The following is a 17,590-nucleotide window of genomic DNA, read 5'->3' on the forward strand; positions in this document are numbered from 1 at the left end:
GCCATTTAAATGACTCCTATAATGAGCAGTGTTGAAGTCAATCACCGCTGAGTGAAGCAGGGAAACAGAACAGGCCTGTCTTTGAGGAGATTGCAAGATTTAAATAAAAAAAAGTGATTTATTTTCCATGCTATTGTGAAATCCCATTCCCACATTTTCAGTCTGCAGCTCTTTGGGTGTCAGCAGTGCCAACTAGCAGCTTGAGTCATTTATCACTGTGACTCACCAGCTATTACTAGGCAAAAACACCCAGGTCTCAACCTGCCCCACTGTGCTTTCACTCTAGCTCATAATCATTTGCTTTCACAGTATGTGACAGTGTCCCAGTGCAGACATTTTGTGGTAACGACGACATGTCACTCTTATTAAAGTATGTGGTTTATACTACCTGCAAAAGTATGAAAGGATATGCACCCAATAGAAGGGATTATTGCTGAGGTAGAACCGATTTGTCTCTTCCTGATAAAGGGATGAACAACATTCAGAACTTTAGACTGAAGCTCGACTAGGATGATAAGAGTGTTGAGTTATTGCAAACCATTTTATGCAAATGGTGAAGAGGTGGATCCTCTACAAAGTGTATTTAGTGTAATTTCTGTGTCTGTGTGATTTTCTAACACAGATTTCTGTCTCTCAAAAAGGCCAAGGACATGCAGCAGATGGTGAAGTTGGAGGAGGAGATGGACCGCAGACCTGCCACGGTGGTGTGAGCGACTGAGACCGAGACACAAACACACAAACACAAACACACACACACACACACACACACAGACACACAGACACACGTATGCAGGTGCAAAACACTCCACCACGGATAGCCCTCTACAATCCAGAGACGTAAATCCTGCTGACAACTCTGTCTCACTAATATTCACTCTGTGTTCTCCCACAAATGCACCATAGCTCTCCTCACCTCTTAGTTTCTGCTCATTTTTACTGTCCTCTCCACTCTTAGCCCACATACCAACTTTATATCACTGAGCCATTGGTGCTTATCACTGTTTCACAGGGGTTTTAACCACTTATCGAGAGAGGAAGCGTTACCTCGGAGACAAAGCAACAGAGTCAGACACATCCCCTCCTCCACTGTATTTACATATAAATTTTCTATCACTTTCACTGTTCTCTGCATCCTACGGGCACAACACAAGCTGCAGCTATTGGTGGTCACATACACACACACACACACACGCAGGTCAGATAAAGCGGATATCCGTTCCTTTTTTTGACTTGTTTTTTTTGTTTGTTTGTTTTTTAAAAATCGGTACCCGATAAACCGCAACAACTCCAGAAACAGTGTGGAAGAGGGGAGAAGAATATGTATAAGATTAAATGTTTCAGCACAAGTGAATAAACTTTTGTGAATACACTGTACGCGCCACACCAGTCCTGTCCTGAGCACTTTGTATGTGATAGGCCATCATAACAATGTGGAAAATGTAGCAGTGCACTACTGTAGGTTTCCTGTATTTCACAGTAAGAATGTATTTAAAAAATTTAAAAAATCACTGTATGAAGGAGTGGCAACCCCCCCTGCCCCCGCCCCAAGTCACCTTATCCTGCAATGCAAGTTGTTTGACTTCACAATGATGTATTGTTGATTTGTTTGTTGTTCAGCAATGTTACAACTGACTATAAAAAAGGCTTTTTATCTTGCTGAGTCAGAAGACTATAAAAGGGATCACGAGGGATAGATGTTCAGCTTTGATCGTCATGGCCAATTTCTCAAATTGTCTTTTAAGAGAAACAAGAGGAACACACACACACACACACACACACACATATATATAGGAGATGATGTAATTGATGTGCTTCACTTGAAATAGTCCCAATTTTAACTGCTAAACTCTTTCAATGCAACAAATGTCTGATTCTTTCAGAGTATCAAGTTGTACAAAATACAGGAAAATATTGTAATGATCTATAATAGTAACCAAAATATGGTTCATTGCATTGCTACAAACTGAAATGATATTTGTAGTTGCAAAACCTAATTGAAAATATGCTGATATGATAAACTGGACATCTGCCAATAGGTGAAAAGTTAAACAGGATTAAAATAGTTATTGCATCAAAGGGTTTTGCACTTAAAATTCTGTGAAAACTGAGCCAAAGCTGGTGACAAAATGAATCCATTCTTGGCAGCAAAGTAATTCTGCTGTAGAACATTCTTTTAATTGACCAGCTCTTCTCAGTCAGACAAGAACTTTGGCAGACAGTATTCAAAGCGATCTCGTCAGTTTCCCGCTCATTAAGGCGGTGTTGAAGTCAAAGTGCTCCCTTAATAGCTTCCTGACTGCACCGTTGCAACTTCAGCTTGTAATCCTCGTCGTTTCCCTGCTCGGCTTTGATCGGGGCAGATCACACACAGTAATTATAACAGATTTGTGACAAGGCCTCTGACATGGCTGCCATACACCATCCACACCGGTGGTTTCAGACGATGCCTGCATCCCTCTGTGTCTCATCCCCAGTGATGCTCTAACTGGTTGTGGGACTACAGATGGTTTGAGGAAGCAAGCTGGTGACACTGCTGGACTAAAAGCCACTGCATAGAGGGAAATGTGATGTGGAGGTACTATTATGAAGTAATCCTGTGGGTACTGTAGTCTTTGTGCACATAAAGTATGATCATGCCAGATATTCACATTGCATGGCATAACACTAACAAAGTTCAACCAAAATGACAAATAATCACCATGCCAATGACATGAAAATACACTTTAACGTGGGGATGAAAGCACCTCTAGGTTATTTTGGCCTTTTTAAAAGATTTATTCTGTTTTATTCTGCTGTAATTCACATAAAGGGTAGACGGGATGTACTTGTATATACTGGAATGTATGTAGTTTAATTTACTTTTTTGTTCAACGGTTCTGTCATACAAGTGCTCGGGGATAGAGTGGGTCTGTTGGATGTTGGGGGAAGACATTTATCAACCACTGGGTTTTCTCATTTGCTCTTTTATTATTATTTTTTTTTCAGTCTGCCCTTACTGCACCACACAACACAGTATAAAGCTCTCACCACATATCTAGTGCAGAGATAAATGAGTAAAAGTGCTTTTAAATTTTATTCCATCGCTTTCAAATGTGCCACTCAATGTCTGTTAGGACGTTTAAATTATTTTATGAATGATAAATGCCAAATTAAGGGGTTATTTATATGGAGATATATATAAATAAATGAATATATATATTATATATATTAGATATAATGTGTAGTTTAAGATTATTATGTTTGTTAGAGGCTTTTTTGCACTAGTTGAATGTTTCTGTTGTGTGATTACATGTAACCTTCAGCTCTCTAGTTTGTCAAAAAAGCAGATTATTTTTGCAGAGCAACGTCACCGATTTGATTTCCTCAGTTTCTACTGTATCTCCTCTTTGTTTTCTATTTTAACTGTAGCTTGTCAACAAACCATTCTGTGTGTGTTTTTGTATTTATATTGTATTGTTGAACTTATAGCAATGAAAATACTGTTGTTATCCAGCTCCTTTAATACTGTTTTATAGTATGTGTCTCAATAAATCCAGGTGTAAAATGGGACATAACCATGTGGCTCATTTTGTGTTTCTTCAAAGTGCAATTGGGGGGCATTGGGGGTCATTTTGTTAATTGGAAGAATGTAATATTGTTTTACTTCCATTTCTTTGTTTGTCAACATAAATTAATTTGAAAAATTTGAGTGGTGTTTTTGAATGGCAGGGATATTTCAATAAAGTGTTGAACATCATCAGCATCACAAATCATATATTTCTATGACACAGTCAAATATTATTCTGATGCCAATAACAGAGTTGCCCGTCCCTTCACTTCTAAGATGTGATAATTATGTGTTAAAAATGTCTGAAGTGGGGCACCGCCCACGCACTTATTTCCCAAACAATGACCACTGCTGTCTAATCACATTCAACAAGTGCAGCATGAATTCATCTCCCAGAGCCACTCTTGAACATGCGGCTCCAGCGCGGATGCTCTGTATTGTCATTATAAGCAAAGTATTTCCATTAGAAAGGCGAACAAAGCATGGTGATTATATTTGCGTTGCCCGGCAACTCCGTGGCTTTCTCGTGTCTATATAACAGAGCTGATGGCGCGGTTTGTTTATTCAGCACTGATTTGGGGGAAGAGGTTACCAAACCTGCTCCAAATTAGAGAAAAATGACCCTTCTTCCATAGTTTTTGACCTATCTCAGAACGATGCTCAAAGCTCCGGGAAAAGCCGATGGGCATTCAGGCACTAAAATCCTCCTGGAGGCAATGTCTAATGATAAAGTCCACCTGGCGAGGTTCGTTCTGGACGCGCTGGACGGAGAAATCGTGGACTCCATAACGGAGAACGCACAGACACCACTCATCTCTTCTATCCTGCTTCCTGACGGCCAGACTCGGTGCAAGTTTGTGGAGCTTCTGCTACAGAGAGGGGCCAACGTCAACTGTCAAGACGGCAACGGACGCACCGCGCTCAGTTACGCATGTGAGAGAGGCTACCTGGATGCTGTGAAGATCCTGGTCCGAAACAATGCGGACCCAGAGATTGTGGACGCCTGGGGGAATACTGCACTCATGTACAGCGCAGTGGCAGGTCACTACCCCGTGGTCGAGTTTTTAGTTAGAGCTTTCAAGAGGTTGGGTCTCCAGATAGACCGACAGAATAAAGCTGGTAACTCTGCTGTTGAAGTGGCAAAGTTTCTGGGCCACACAGAGTGCTTCGTTGCGCTCACTAACAACTCCAAGAAGAGCCGTGAGGCTGAAGGAGCCGCTCATGGAAACGCACAGCCGCGAGTTAGTCTGGGATGTGGTGAAGTCAGTGAGAAGTTTGAGCGGAAGGTTGGACATTTAGTGAACAAACTTGAACAACTCCAAACATGTAATAATGTCGATAGCTCAGTGGTTCAAAATTACAGCTGTAAACAAAGGCCTCGGATAAAGCAGAGTCGGTTACCATCGATGGACTCAATAGAGGAGTTTGATAGAGAGAATGAAGGCTCTTCCTCTCCACTACAGGAGGTGATCTTCTCCAGAGTCCTCACCCCTAAACCTCCTTCGCTGACGGACAATTCTTCCAACCCTAAGCACCCCAAACCCGGGGAGAGGCTGACCCCCTCTGATGACCATCTCCCCCCTCTTACCCAGAATTGTGAGGCTCAAAAGTGTAGTTTCTTCTCACCCCGGCCCAGCAGAAACACCCCCAAACCTAGCGCGCCCTCCACCCTGGGTATCTTGATGACTCCCATTCTTGCCAACAAAGGTGGGAATGAGTCGGGAACAGAAAAACTGAAAAAGTTAGACTTTGGGGTACGCAGGTTTCAAGACAGCTATTATCAGAAAAGAAGTAGCTTGCCAACCAGTATCCTTAGCCCTACACCTCCGGAACGCACACTGGTGCCTGTGCGTAAATCCAGAACCGTGAGGAGGCGCGAAGCGTCTCCCTCCAAACCTGACCCTCTTCAGTTTACTGCACCAACTGCCGCCACTTCAACCACGACTTTCTCAGTATTGAGCAACAAACTCTTGCGCCGATTTACCTCCCCGGAATTCAAAGAGGACGTGAACGATGTGGGGCAGGATCCGGTGTTGACTTCAGGGCGAATTCCGCGATCAGAAACCTTTCCGCAGTGCATAAGACATCCCCAGGTGGACAGTAAACCCAGCATCGACAGCATCAGCTCCGTGAAATGCGAGTTTGACTTTCAATTCAAAATGCCTCACTCTTAAACAGCCAGTACGCCATGCGTAAAATGTCCACCAAGCAGGACCAGCGCCTTACTTTAAACCTGGTTCCGTTGGAGTGGTAATATACTCATTCATTTTCTACATTCAGCCCCAAAACGCGTCCTGTGATCTCACTGACCTCCATGTGTGATCCTCAATGAGTTCCAAAACTTAACTGCTTTCCTCGTGACTGATCAGAGTATCCAGACAGCCCTGCAAAAGTGTCTGCCCTTTTACATCCAGACTGGCGATCAAACGAGTGAACAGAGGTATTAATAATGAACGTTACGATTTTAAATTGATATTTAATAACAGAAATTACAACGGCAATTCAAAGTACTTTGCGTAAAACTCGTGCGTAAATGCCAGCACTGGCAAGTTGGATTCACCCCCTTCACTGCAGCTACTGAATGAAAGGCAATGTGTAATCTTCCTGTCTTTGTAGTTGCTCGTGTTCAGCAGTATTTGCTGCTCGTTTGGAGTTGGGGTGGGGGGTTGAACTGGAAATGGAGGGGTGATCTGCAGTAAATTACTTAACTTGTATTTACTCACGTGGTACCATGACCTTTCGTTTTACGTATGCCTTTCAGCACACCACTGTACATTGTTGTTAGCCATCTTCATTTACTGGTTTTAATGATTGACAGTGAATAAACTCTCATTATTTGAAACAGTTTCCTGTGTTGTGTATTTGTGTATGACGTGTTCAGTCTCAAGAAATATCATTATTATGTCTGCTCCGCGGTTCAAGTGTTATAACTTTGAACGGATTTAGAGAATGTCGACAGAGGGAAAATACCGGTCTTATGCAACATGAACAGTTTATAGATAGAGGCAAATACTTAAAAAATCTTGCTCCACTTAATGATATAATTAGAGGAATATTTTGAGCCTCCGTATGAGATTATTTTTTGCAGCTCTCATTCTCTCACACTCAGCTGCAGCCTTGCAGAAGTGGAGTTTGGGAGAGGGAGGGCGGGGGTGTTGTCGGCGTTTCCCTCCAGACATACATCATTTCAGCCCAACCTACAGCTGCTACAACAGAGATGGAGACTACAGCATTGCGGGAATAACAGACTGCATGCCGGGTCCTTCCTTTCAGGAGACAAATTGAGTTGACGGACTTTTTCCCTCTGAAGAAGGACTATTATTCCTGATGTTAATAATGTGCATAGGGAGCTCAGTCCTGCAGCTGTGACTGGGTTAAAACCTGTCAACCTTGGAGAGGGAGGTCGGTTTGGACAGCCAGAAGTCCTCGGAGTCGGCTGCTTATGCAGCACAAACCGGATCTCACGTCCAACCTGGAGATTTTTTTGCTGCATTAACGATGATCTGAGCGTGACTTCTGGGCGCTGAGTAGAGGTATCCCTCCTCTCTCCTCTCTCTCTCTCTCGCTTTCTATCTATCTCTCTCTTGCCTCCTTTGTCCGTCTTTCTTTCTCTCTTTTCTTTTTGTGGGGATCAGCACCGGCTGCCCAGTCAGTTAGCCCCCTTTTTTTAGCGCTGGGGAAGCTGATAACGATGGGACGACTCGGTTTCAGCACCACGGAGAGCGCCCGACTTCTGCTGCTCAGTGTGTTCGGTAAGAGTCTGTGTGTACATTTGTCGTGACTCCTCGCCGCAGTGTGTGTGTGTGTGTGTGTGTCTGTGCGTGTGCGTCTGTGCGCGTGCGCATGTGCACCTACTGCCTTTGTTTGCCCATGATTAAGTGTATGTTCTTACTTTTCACCGAGGTGGCATATTTCGTCTTTTATTAACTGTTCGCATTGATTTAAAAGTAATTCCAACATGATCAGAGTTGCAGTTCGTCACTTGCAGTCGTTGTTTAGACTGCAGCCAGCGGCGTGCTGTTGCTCCCCTGATACTGCAGATTTCAGTCTCGAGTGTTTTAACCTGGTTTTGACTTGCTGTGAGCAAACAGGGCCGATATGCCAGTTATCTGACAATGTGAGACACCTCCAGGTACATCAAAGCAGCCCCATTACACCGCTGTTTCTGCTGATTCTGCATGTTCGGAATATGTGCTTGTGCATAAGAATCCGTTGGTCCGTTGGCATGAGTGCCACACCTTTAACTTTTCAGTATTCATGTATCGGCAGGTGTGCTGCTGGCTCTGTCCGTGGTGCTGGCGGAGCAGGAAGGAGAGAACCTGTCCGGTCTCTCCAACAACCCGGACAAAGCCATCTTCGCGGTCCGGGAGAACGGCACAACATGCCTGATGGTGGAGTTCGCCGTTAAATTCCTCGTGCCATATGACGTTCTCGCGCTCAACGGGATAGACGTAAGGATTCCCCCGTATCTTTTTTTTATGCATATGGATTTATGTGTGGCTTAAAAATGATCGACCTGGATGTTTCATACGTGTAAGCCTCATTTGTGTTGAAGGCATTCAAGGTTTATCCGTTGTGCAGGTTGTATAGGAAATAGGCAGATTTACATGTGAATTATAATTTCAAATATAATATACATTTTGTCATTTATTGACATAAGTCATTTTGTTTTATTATAAGTACACTCTATTCTGAGTACATTAGAAACGTATCTGGAAATTGGTCATGTAGCTTGTGGTCGTGCGTAAATGCTGACGCCGTATTGGACACAATCAGGAGAGGGAGTTTTTGATATTAAACCTTTACCGTCGATCAAAACCGACCTACCTTGCTGTCTGCAAAAAAAAAACTTTCAATAATCCTGTATGTTTTCTGGACATTGGGCCACCTTACAAATTCGTGTGTAAAAAATGGCAAGTTAACGAAAAAATATTTTTCCAGCGACATTCTGTTCTTCTGTGTAACTTCATCACGAGCGTGTTGAATTTTTGCAGTTGATCACCGAGCAGGCGTCGTTCACTCTGCCCCGTGGTGCAGAAATCGAGGGGAAATGTGGGAGCACGGAGTCAGAGATCCACATAACCTGGAAGAACAATGCCTACATCCTCAGTATCTACTTCATCAAGGTGGGCGAGAAAGCGACAAATTAAACTGCAATAATTCATAACAATAAAAATAATAAAGTCTGAACTATCTCATGGGAACATCAAGACACCAACACACAACGCTATAGGTGACGAAAAGTTTTTCCCATATTTTGTAAAGGATTTTGACATATGGGAATACAGTCGGTGTGTTTTTTATGTATTTATATCAGGTTATTTGTTTTCCCCTTCAAATTGTAATTGTATGATTCATACTTATGTTCTTTGTACTGCGGTGATAATTCCCGAACACACTGAAATATTTTAGGCAAAGCAATTGCAAGCTGGACACTTTTTGCTGTGTAGGCCAATCAGCCCTCTCCAAACGGAGAAAAGCCCTTTCCTTTGACGCGTGCGTTTTTCTCTGTGTGTTGCAGGAATTCCATGACAAGGGCACTGAGGTGTGGAAGATCAACAAGGTCCAGTTCGTCTACGACACCTCGGAGACTTCGCATTTCATCAACGCAAACAACGGTGAGTCTCCCGCCTAGCCTCTTTACAGTAGCTACTAGTTTTAGTTAATGCCTGGCAAGTTACATTACACGTTCTAGCTGAAAAATACACATTATTATACAGTCAGTATTAAACTTTGATTTTACAAATCTATTTGGTGTTCTCCTCTTCCAAAAAGAGAGATAATTTTAATGACCATTTATTATATTTTCTGAGCAATTGTATTTTGGTGTATTTTCATGCCATTCATGGCTGTAGATTATCAATGAAGTGATCATTACTGTTAACTTGACAACAAACTTGTTTTCATATGTCGGCTTTCATTGAGGCCAATTACACACACACCCACACACAAGCACTTTGAATCTAGTTACTGTACATCATGAGACCTCACTGCTGCCTCCCCCTTTTTGTCTCTCTACAGCTAAGAAGAACACAGCCAGCACCCACCTCCTCTCGGCCCTGGTGACCCCTGCCGGGCATTCCTACTTGTGCTCAGCGCAGCAGACCCTCACCCTCATCTCAAGCGACCACGGGAAGGGTGTCACGGTCTCCATGTATGAAATCCAGATCCAGCCCTTCGACATCACCTCTGACTTCATATTCAGCGAACGTAAGAGCAACTAGACACCTTTAACAGAGAAGCTCTGACAGGAAATGCAAGTCAAGGATGATAATGAGAAATCCTGGGGGTGAAGGTGTTAAAAGTTTTACATCTCTCTCTCTCTCTCTATCTGACTCACACACACACACACACACACGCACACGCACAGAGCTCTCTGGGGGGTTACTGCAGCAGTATGAGGAGTACATAGGGCTGCAGAAAGGGAGACAGGGTAACAGTAGAAAAAAAGCGGGGGTGGGGGAAAGAGACGCAGAGAGATAGAAAGAGAGAGAGAGAAGAGGTGGGGGGTCATTAGGACTTTATGAGTGCAGTCATATCTTTGCCCTCAATGCAGCTTTTATAGACATACTCCATGTACCTGGCTGTCCTCTGAAGCCAATCACCTTGGAAGAATCATTTGCTCTGAGCTGCTGTAAACTAGGCTGTGCTATGCTTCACTGCCTTCCTCCCAGTGTGCATTACTGCTGTCCACAGGGACAAACACCTTCAACTTTAAATGACATAAACACCCTGTGTACAGCCAGGTGCTGTTTGTCTGTTCCCATCCCCTTAAAGAGGCTTAAAAAGCTAACCTCAAAATGTGTGTGTGGGTTTGTGTGAGTGTGTGTGTGCATACTAACGCAACTTTAACACAGCACAAAATAAGGAAAAAAACATGGAACTATGTCATTTAGTAGATAAAAACATTAATAGCAGCCATTTCTGTGCAAACACACAGATGCTAACTAACTCCATTTCCACACACAAACACAACTACACTGCACATACAGTGTGGATACCGCTAACAAGCTACGCTGATGCCTGATGCCACCGCATGTGTTTCATACTGAATCCTACAACCACTGAAGACACCCAACACAGTAGGATTGAGCAATTTGGCTGCAATCACACTACATACAAAACTATTACTTTAAAATGTCACTAGTTTGATGTGTACAGTGAAATATATCAAAGTATAATTTACTTACAATCAATCATTTAAACAACAACTGAAACAATGACTCAATTAAGAGATCACTTCATCAACAGAAAATGAATCACCAACCAATTTAAATGATTGGGAAAGTTCATTCTTTCCAGCTTCTAATTTATGTTGAGTTTTTAGTGTTTAGCTTTGGATTAGAAGATATCACCTTTGATTTAGGAATATGGCATTTTTCTCTACTTTCTGACTGAACAGTTCTTTTAAAAAAAATCGGATTAGTTGATAATGAATATAATTTAAGATATAATTTTGTAAAATAATAACATGATAGGTTCATATGTTATCACAATATGATTCCATTAAAAAGGCACTAGAAACAAATATTTTATTATCACCCAGCCCTACAAAACAGTGCACATTAATTATCTGTCATGTTCAGTCAGTCCTGCATGCTAACTGTGCATATTTACACTTTCTGCAGCCTATAAGTGCATCATGGACCAGCGGGAGCGCCTGGAGGAGACCCTCCCCCTCGTCCTGGGCTTCATTTTGGCGCTCATCATCGTCATCACGCTCACCGTCTACCACTTCCACCTCAAGCTGACAGCCACTCAGCCACAGCTCCCCAGAGATCGCTCCATGTACAAGAACATGTAGTCAGCACGGCGGCGTTCCCTCGGCTCTCTCCAAAGCTACCCTGATAAAAAAAAAAAAAGACTGAAGAGTCCTCGATGTCCCAGGCCTAACACCACAGAGGATCGAGCCTTGTGAACTCCTGGAGTGAGAGATGTGTGTGTAGCCTGTACTGTAGGCCCACTGGAACTTTTTAAAAACACAAGTTAATGGGACAGTGTCTAAATGTTTTGGGCCTGGCATGGATGAAGTTGAAGGGTAAACCCACCAAAACCTGCTGTTTATGCTCAATCAAACCTTAATGTCATAAATTCATAGTCTGCATTACAGTAAGCAGAATTTTAATGAAAAAAAAAATTCATGCCTTTGTCATTTGAAAAAAAAAATCAACAACATGAGGTTTTAGTTTACCCATATTTCCTGCAACATTACTGGGGCCTATGTTATGACTTCATCCATTTTGATCCAACTTCTCTTTGAAAGAAAATTGCCTGAGCTTCTGCCGTCATTCGTCAACAGTTTGTCGTCTTCTCCTCTCTCTCTCTCTGAAATTGCTGCTAAATAATTTCAATACCTATTGTTGGTTCAGTATTTGCTAATTTTTTTTGTTTTGTTCAATAAACCCTTTTAAAGATTTTTTTAATGCAGCCATAGTGACAGTGGACAGTCTTGTAGTGTGTGCAGTGCTGTGGCATTCAGAGTTGCAATGTTCTTTGCTTTGACTTCAACAAATCTTTTCTTCACAGCAATGTGTGGAACATATCAAAAAAATATGATGACAGACATAAAAAAAAATTCTGTACTGAATAGTGAAGAATTTATCTGAATGCCATATGAAAGTACAGAGAGGTTATAAAATAATAAAAAAAAATAATATGTGTATAATATTTTAAGAAACAAAGTCTATGCATAAACCTCTGCTGATGCAATCCTGTGCAGTATTCTTCTGTTCATTGAAATAAATTGCTGGAATCATCTCTACACTGTTGTCAAGTTATTTTTACGATCACTCAAAACATGACTACAGACTAAGTTTCTCTTCAAACTTTCAACCATCACAAAAAACACAAATTGGCAAATACTTTAGTGAATATTAAAAACATACAAACAGCACTACAGTGTCCAAGTGAAATAGAGCGACTGGAGAAAAAAGGTGACTGATACAGCTGCCAGTGGAGACGCTGCTGGGATGAAGTATTGATTTTGTCGTCTGACTCTGGGCCTTCAAAAGGAAACGCAATATGAACAAGTCTAATTGAAAATAAATAGAGCATTCGTGTCAGTTACGGCTATTTGTTTCAGAGGCATGGACGTCGTACATCATCCCCAGTCACAACATGTCAAACTCAAAGCCCTTAATCCAGTTTTCACTCCGCCAGGCCACTTCATTGTTGGAAATGATCTCCAGAACTGTAGTTTTTGTAGATGTTACCAAGAACAGATAAATCAGTGTGACATGTGTGATTTCATTAAGAGTTGGTAGCCATCAATGTGACAGATTATAAATGATTTTCTGATGACAGACTGGTGTGGAGGGATCTTTCTTCTATACAGTCTATGGGAGGGACCAACAGTCTCACAGTCTCAATGTATAGAGGACATTTCCAAAGTCTATAACCAGCTTTCCAACTAAATGTTTAACTAAAAATCCTGACTGGGTTCCAGCCACAGTCTTCATGAAATGTTAACTCAAATTTAGCCAGGAGGGAGGGAATTTTGATGTAATAAATCAATAATATTTTAGTTAATATTGCTGTCATGTAGCTTCTACTCTACTCAACTGATCATATCATCGTCATATTGTATTTAAATTAAATTGCTCATATATTACATCTAAGTTGATTGTGTTACATTTTTAAATGATTAACAAAAGGGGCAGAACAAATATTTTAAATTAATCACTTTGGTAAAATTTTGAGTTTATTCAAATATTCTCAATTAAAATTAAAAAACTAAATTGGAGTTTCATCTCTCCCATGTGAAAAGTTTAATGGGAAAAATCACTATTTGGTGGAGCAAAAATGTTGGAAAACACTGGTTTCATCTTTAACAATGTGTTGTATTATAAAAACATGTTATATTGTCCATTGTGGCAAATCTTTATCTGAAAAGTAGCCTGAAGCTGTCCAATAAATGCACCGCACTACAGTACAACATTTACCTCTGAAATGTAGTGGAGTGGAAGTATAGAGTAGGATCAAATGGAAATACTCAAGTAGAGTACAAGTATCTCAAAATTGTCCTTAAGTACAGTACTTGAGTACTTAGTGACTTTCTAACACCGGTCCTCAAGCACACAACACCAAATCCACATGCCTGAGGTTGCTATGGCAACAAACTCAGCCATTGTGCTTCTCAGACTGATGAACTTTTGACAACCTCAACCAAGAATACCACAACAACAAGACTTTAAACACTCAACGAAACACAACCCAAAGGTTTGTAGGCGACTACATGGTCTTCAATACACCTGAGAAATGAATAGCCTACACTTTGGCACAATCAATTCAACAACTCCAACAACAACAACAACAACTCCTCTATGACTGATAATAACACAAGGCAGGCACTAGTTGACACACAGTGAGGGAGAGTAAGGCCTTATTCAGCAATCAAAACAGCTTTGTATCGATGCACAGTACCAAAATACTAACAAACAAATGCATACGGAAAAAAAAACCTCACCTGCAATGGAGCAGCACTTGAATTGTCCATAGGTCTATTCAATTCAAGTGCATATAGGCTATGGCTGAAAAGCAAAATACACCTTCATTTTCTGAACTTAAATTAGCTAATTAACAGCTTGTCAATCGCACGTAGAAGTGTAGTTCTACACTTGTAAGATGTTCTCCACGTTTTGTTTGGTTTGTTTTGTTTTATTTTTGTTTGTTTGTTTGATTTTACCTAACACATTTTGAAACCGTTTAAAACCCAATGTCCAATCCAGGAAATACACATTTTTCCCCACACTGGGCAGTTTAGCAAAAACACACAGGTGTAATCAATACCATTAATGATGGCTCTGCTGCATTCAGGTGTCCACTCGTCCTCTTGCAGGTAGTTCCGGGTCGCGCCAATTTTCTTTTTTCTTCCCCAGGTTGCATTGACCTGCCTTCTTCTGCCTCTCATTGGCTAGTACTCTTTAATCTTAGTTGGCATGAGCGGTGAGACTGGTTAAAGTTATGCTAAAAATATCGGCGTAAACCAATCAGGGACAGAGTAATGCGGATCATGACTGGGGGGGGGGGGGGGGGGGATCCTGAAAAGTGAAGCCATTGCGGAAGTGCCTTGAACCTGCATTCTCTCTAATGGCCAGCAGGGCGTAACTTCACTAGCTCAAAAAAGAAGCCCTATAGCATGTTAGTCTATGAGAAAATGACCCCTTGATTTATTGCCTCAGTAAACAGTTTTATGGTGACTTTATGGTCTCAATCTTTAGTTTCCAGCCTTCAATACTACATGATTTTCATTCTGAAAATTGTGACCAGATTAAATTTAAATGTAATGAGAAAGCAAGTCCCTACAACCCAAAATGGCCAGCCAATGTTTCCCAGTATAATACATCTATGTACTCAAGGCTTCAAAATGTGAGTCCAGTTCACAAACCGTGGGTGGCTTCACAGTGGCCACATCCATTGTTTTTATACAGTCTATAGGTGTCCCCAGTAAGCAACATTTGATTTGGCTCTTGACCTGACACATCTGAGTTGAGCCAAGGCCCTAAGTCATGACAAGACACCAACAAAGAGATAATTCATGATATTTATAAATAAAAATGCTGTAAATATTTTTCACTTATTATATCTATATTTTTTCTTTCAAGCGTATATTCTTATCCTAATACTTGAAGTGCTATCTTAAAGAATAAGAATTCACCACATTGCCAGGAATATACTTCTGAAGGAGAACTACTGAATCTTATATGTTTAAATATATATATAATATATAATTTAATATATATTTTAAAGTAATGACTAAAATATTATTATTAAAAAGACCAACTATACATCTGTTGCTGTATGCAAATAGATTTAAATATAGCAATAAATTCATTACATTGATTTCACCTGTGCCTGCTGCAAGGGTCTGCTGTGAAAAAAGATACTGAACTGAAAAAATAAACATCACAGGAGCAGATAATAATTATTGATGCTACTTCTGTGAGCTGATGGCAATTCCACCAAAACCTATAAGTGCAAATTCAGAATTTTGAATTTCTTTTACCTTTACATTATGTTATTGATTATTGTAACTCAAACATTGACTCTCTACAGTCTTCACTTTGACGCTCATTGATCCGCTGCAGTCCCACTGGCCCCAGTACTTGTGCTTTTATTTACTGAGCCGTTGGCGGAGGTATCTTTCTCTGTGAAAGAAGCTCCATTCTGTCCGAGCTAAATCAATATCCCATTATAGTGTTTCAGAGGGAAATGGCTCAGAGGAAAGAAAGAGAAATAACCTCATATATTATGGCAATGCCGATCCATGGTTGTGTCTTTTCTGCTTCTCTGTTCAGAGGTGAAGTTAGGGTGAAATAGTTGGAAATGAGAACTGTTGAATTTAGAAAATATGGAAGACCCAAACAACAAAGAGAAAATAAACTGTTGATGATTGAAAGGAACTCCCTTGAATAATCTGACAGTGTGCTGTTTAAAAAAAATATCTCAGCTTGATATGAGACACGGAGAGAGAAGAAGACTGTAGAGGGCGATGAAGGAAAAATCCATGCAACACATCTCAATGTTTTTATGGGCGTTTTTTTAATTGAAACCAGCTTCACTGATAACAAACATGCAATATCACTGTACAAGCCAACACCACAGATAAGTGTTACTCATTCATGTCTTGACACATTGTCAAGGATTTAGCCAGCAGCACACACACAAACACGCACACACACACACACACACTTTCAGATGTTGTACAGCGATAAACACGCTCTACCTCTTTTGCTCTTTGACATACGCAGACATACGCAGACACACACACACACACACACACACACACACACACACACACACTCTCACACGAAACAAACACACGCTCACACGCACACACACACACGTCATATTTACATATCACAGTGAATGATGGGTAAAAATGATGCAGGTAGGAGGATTATACTGTTCTCCTGGTCCAACCAGAGATGAGAATGGCAGCACAGTTCCAGTGATAGCGAGTGCGTGTCTGACTGAGGTGGGATAAGGAGTGAGATGATGACAGTGAGGATGTGAGTAGAAAACGAGACCTTTTATCACCATCCTAAAATGTGCGTGGTAGGTGGGCGTCCTCTCAGCATTTAGAGACAGGATGAGACTCCTAATATAAAAAGAACAGGTCAGCGTGGAGTAAATCTTTTTTTTTTCTGTCAAAACCACTCAATCTGTGCTACATTTAAATGCATGGTGTAATTACAGTATCATAAATACAGGGCATTATGGTGTCATAAATAGGTTTGGGGTATTGCTTGGATGATATAACAACTGATATCACTGTCTGCCGATGCACTCTTAGAAATGTAAATCAAAACCCAACAAATAAAAACAAAATAAACAAAAAAAGGCCACACTACCAAAAAATAAACCTTCAATTCCAATAAATAAATAAATATTTTAAAACGTCATACAAAATTCTGACATTACCCTTTTTTCCAACATTTAATGGAAGTTCTGTCTACAAATGTAAGATAATAAATATATTTAGTATTTTTAGTAACAGTTAGGTTTAGGTGGGTTTATTTGGGATATCTCTTATATCTTTAAGCAAAAACTGGATTATAAACAGTAGGAAAGATCTCTGCAGAAACTCTATTTAATACTGCTCATATCACAATGGTTACGACACGATAAAATACTGCAAATTATCAAAACTGTACAGAAAAACTTACAAGTTTCTCTAAAATACATTTTCACTGTTAGTGTGTGAAAAGAGAGATATAAGAGAGCTCGTCTGTTTGACCAGCTGAGCAGCAGCCCGTCCTTCAGATTTAGTCAGGACTGACGACGCACCAACAGTCTTTACAAGTCAAAAGCCCCTCTCCACCCGCAGCTGATCGTTCTGCCCGCTGCTGCACTGGTCTGGAGCATAGCGCCAGTCCTCAGGGTTGCTCCACATCATCAGCTGCTCGCTGCACTCTTTGAAGCTCTCGCTGATGGCTACTGCAACTCTACATGGAGCTGAAGACTTGGAGTCTAGGAAGAGAGAAGACTGCAGCAGGGCGAGCCAGCCCACACGTTTCTACTGGACGTCTACTGAGTTCCTCT

The 17,590-nt window shown here is 41.0% G+C and overlaps 2 protein-coding genes across 2 annotated transcripts in view; both read left to right on the top strand.

Moving 5' to 3' along the window:
- Positions 1 to 1,547, top strand: part of LOC128376927 (1-phosphatidylinositol 4,5-bisphosphate phosphodiesterase beta-4-like) — a 68,841-nt gene extending 67,294 nt beyond the window's left edge. The window contains exon 40 of the mRNA XM_053336776.1: positions 642 to 1,547. Coding sequence (XP_053192751.1) covers positions 642 to 718 — 77 coding nt within the window. The 3' untranslated portion in view covers positions 719 to 1,547. The remainder of the gene's footprint in view (positions 1 to 641) is intronic.
- A 5,691-nt stretch (positions 1,548 to 7,238) lies between these two features.
- Positions 7,239 to 11,351, top strand: lamp5 (lysosomal associated membrane protein family member 5). Its single transcript, XM_053337216.1, has 6 exons — positions 7,239 to 7,299; positions 7,817 to 7,998; positions 8,542 to 8,673; positions 9,069 to 9,165; positions 9,569 to 9,757; positions 11,176 to 11,351. Exons 1-6 carry the CDS (start codon positions 7,239 to 7,241, stop codon positions 11,349 to 11,351), a joined length of 837 nt encoding a protein of 278 aa, XP_053193191.1.
- The last annotated feature ends 6,239 nt before the right edge of the window (positions 11,352 to 17,590 follow it).

Source organism: Scomber japonicus, chromosome 17 (assembly GCF_027409825.1).
Source record: "Scomber japonicus isolate fScoJap1 chromosome 17, fScoJap1.pri, whole genome shotgun sequence".
Taxonomy (NCBI): Eukaryota; Metazoa; Chordata; class Actinopteri; order Scombriformes; family Scombridae; genus Scomber; species Scomber japonicus.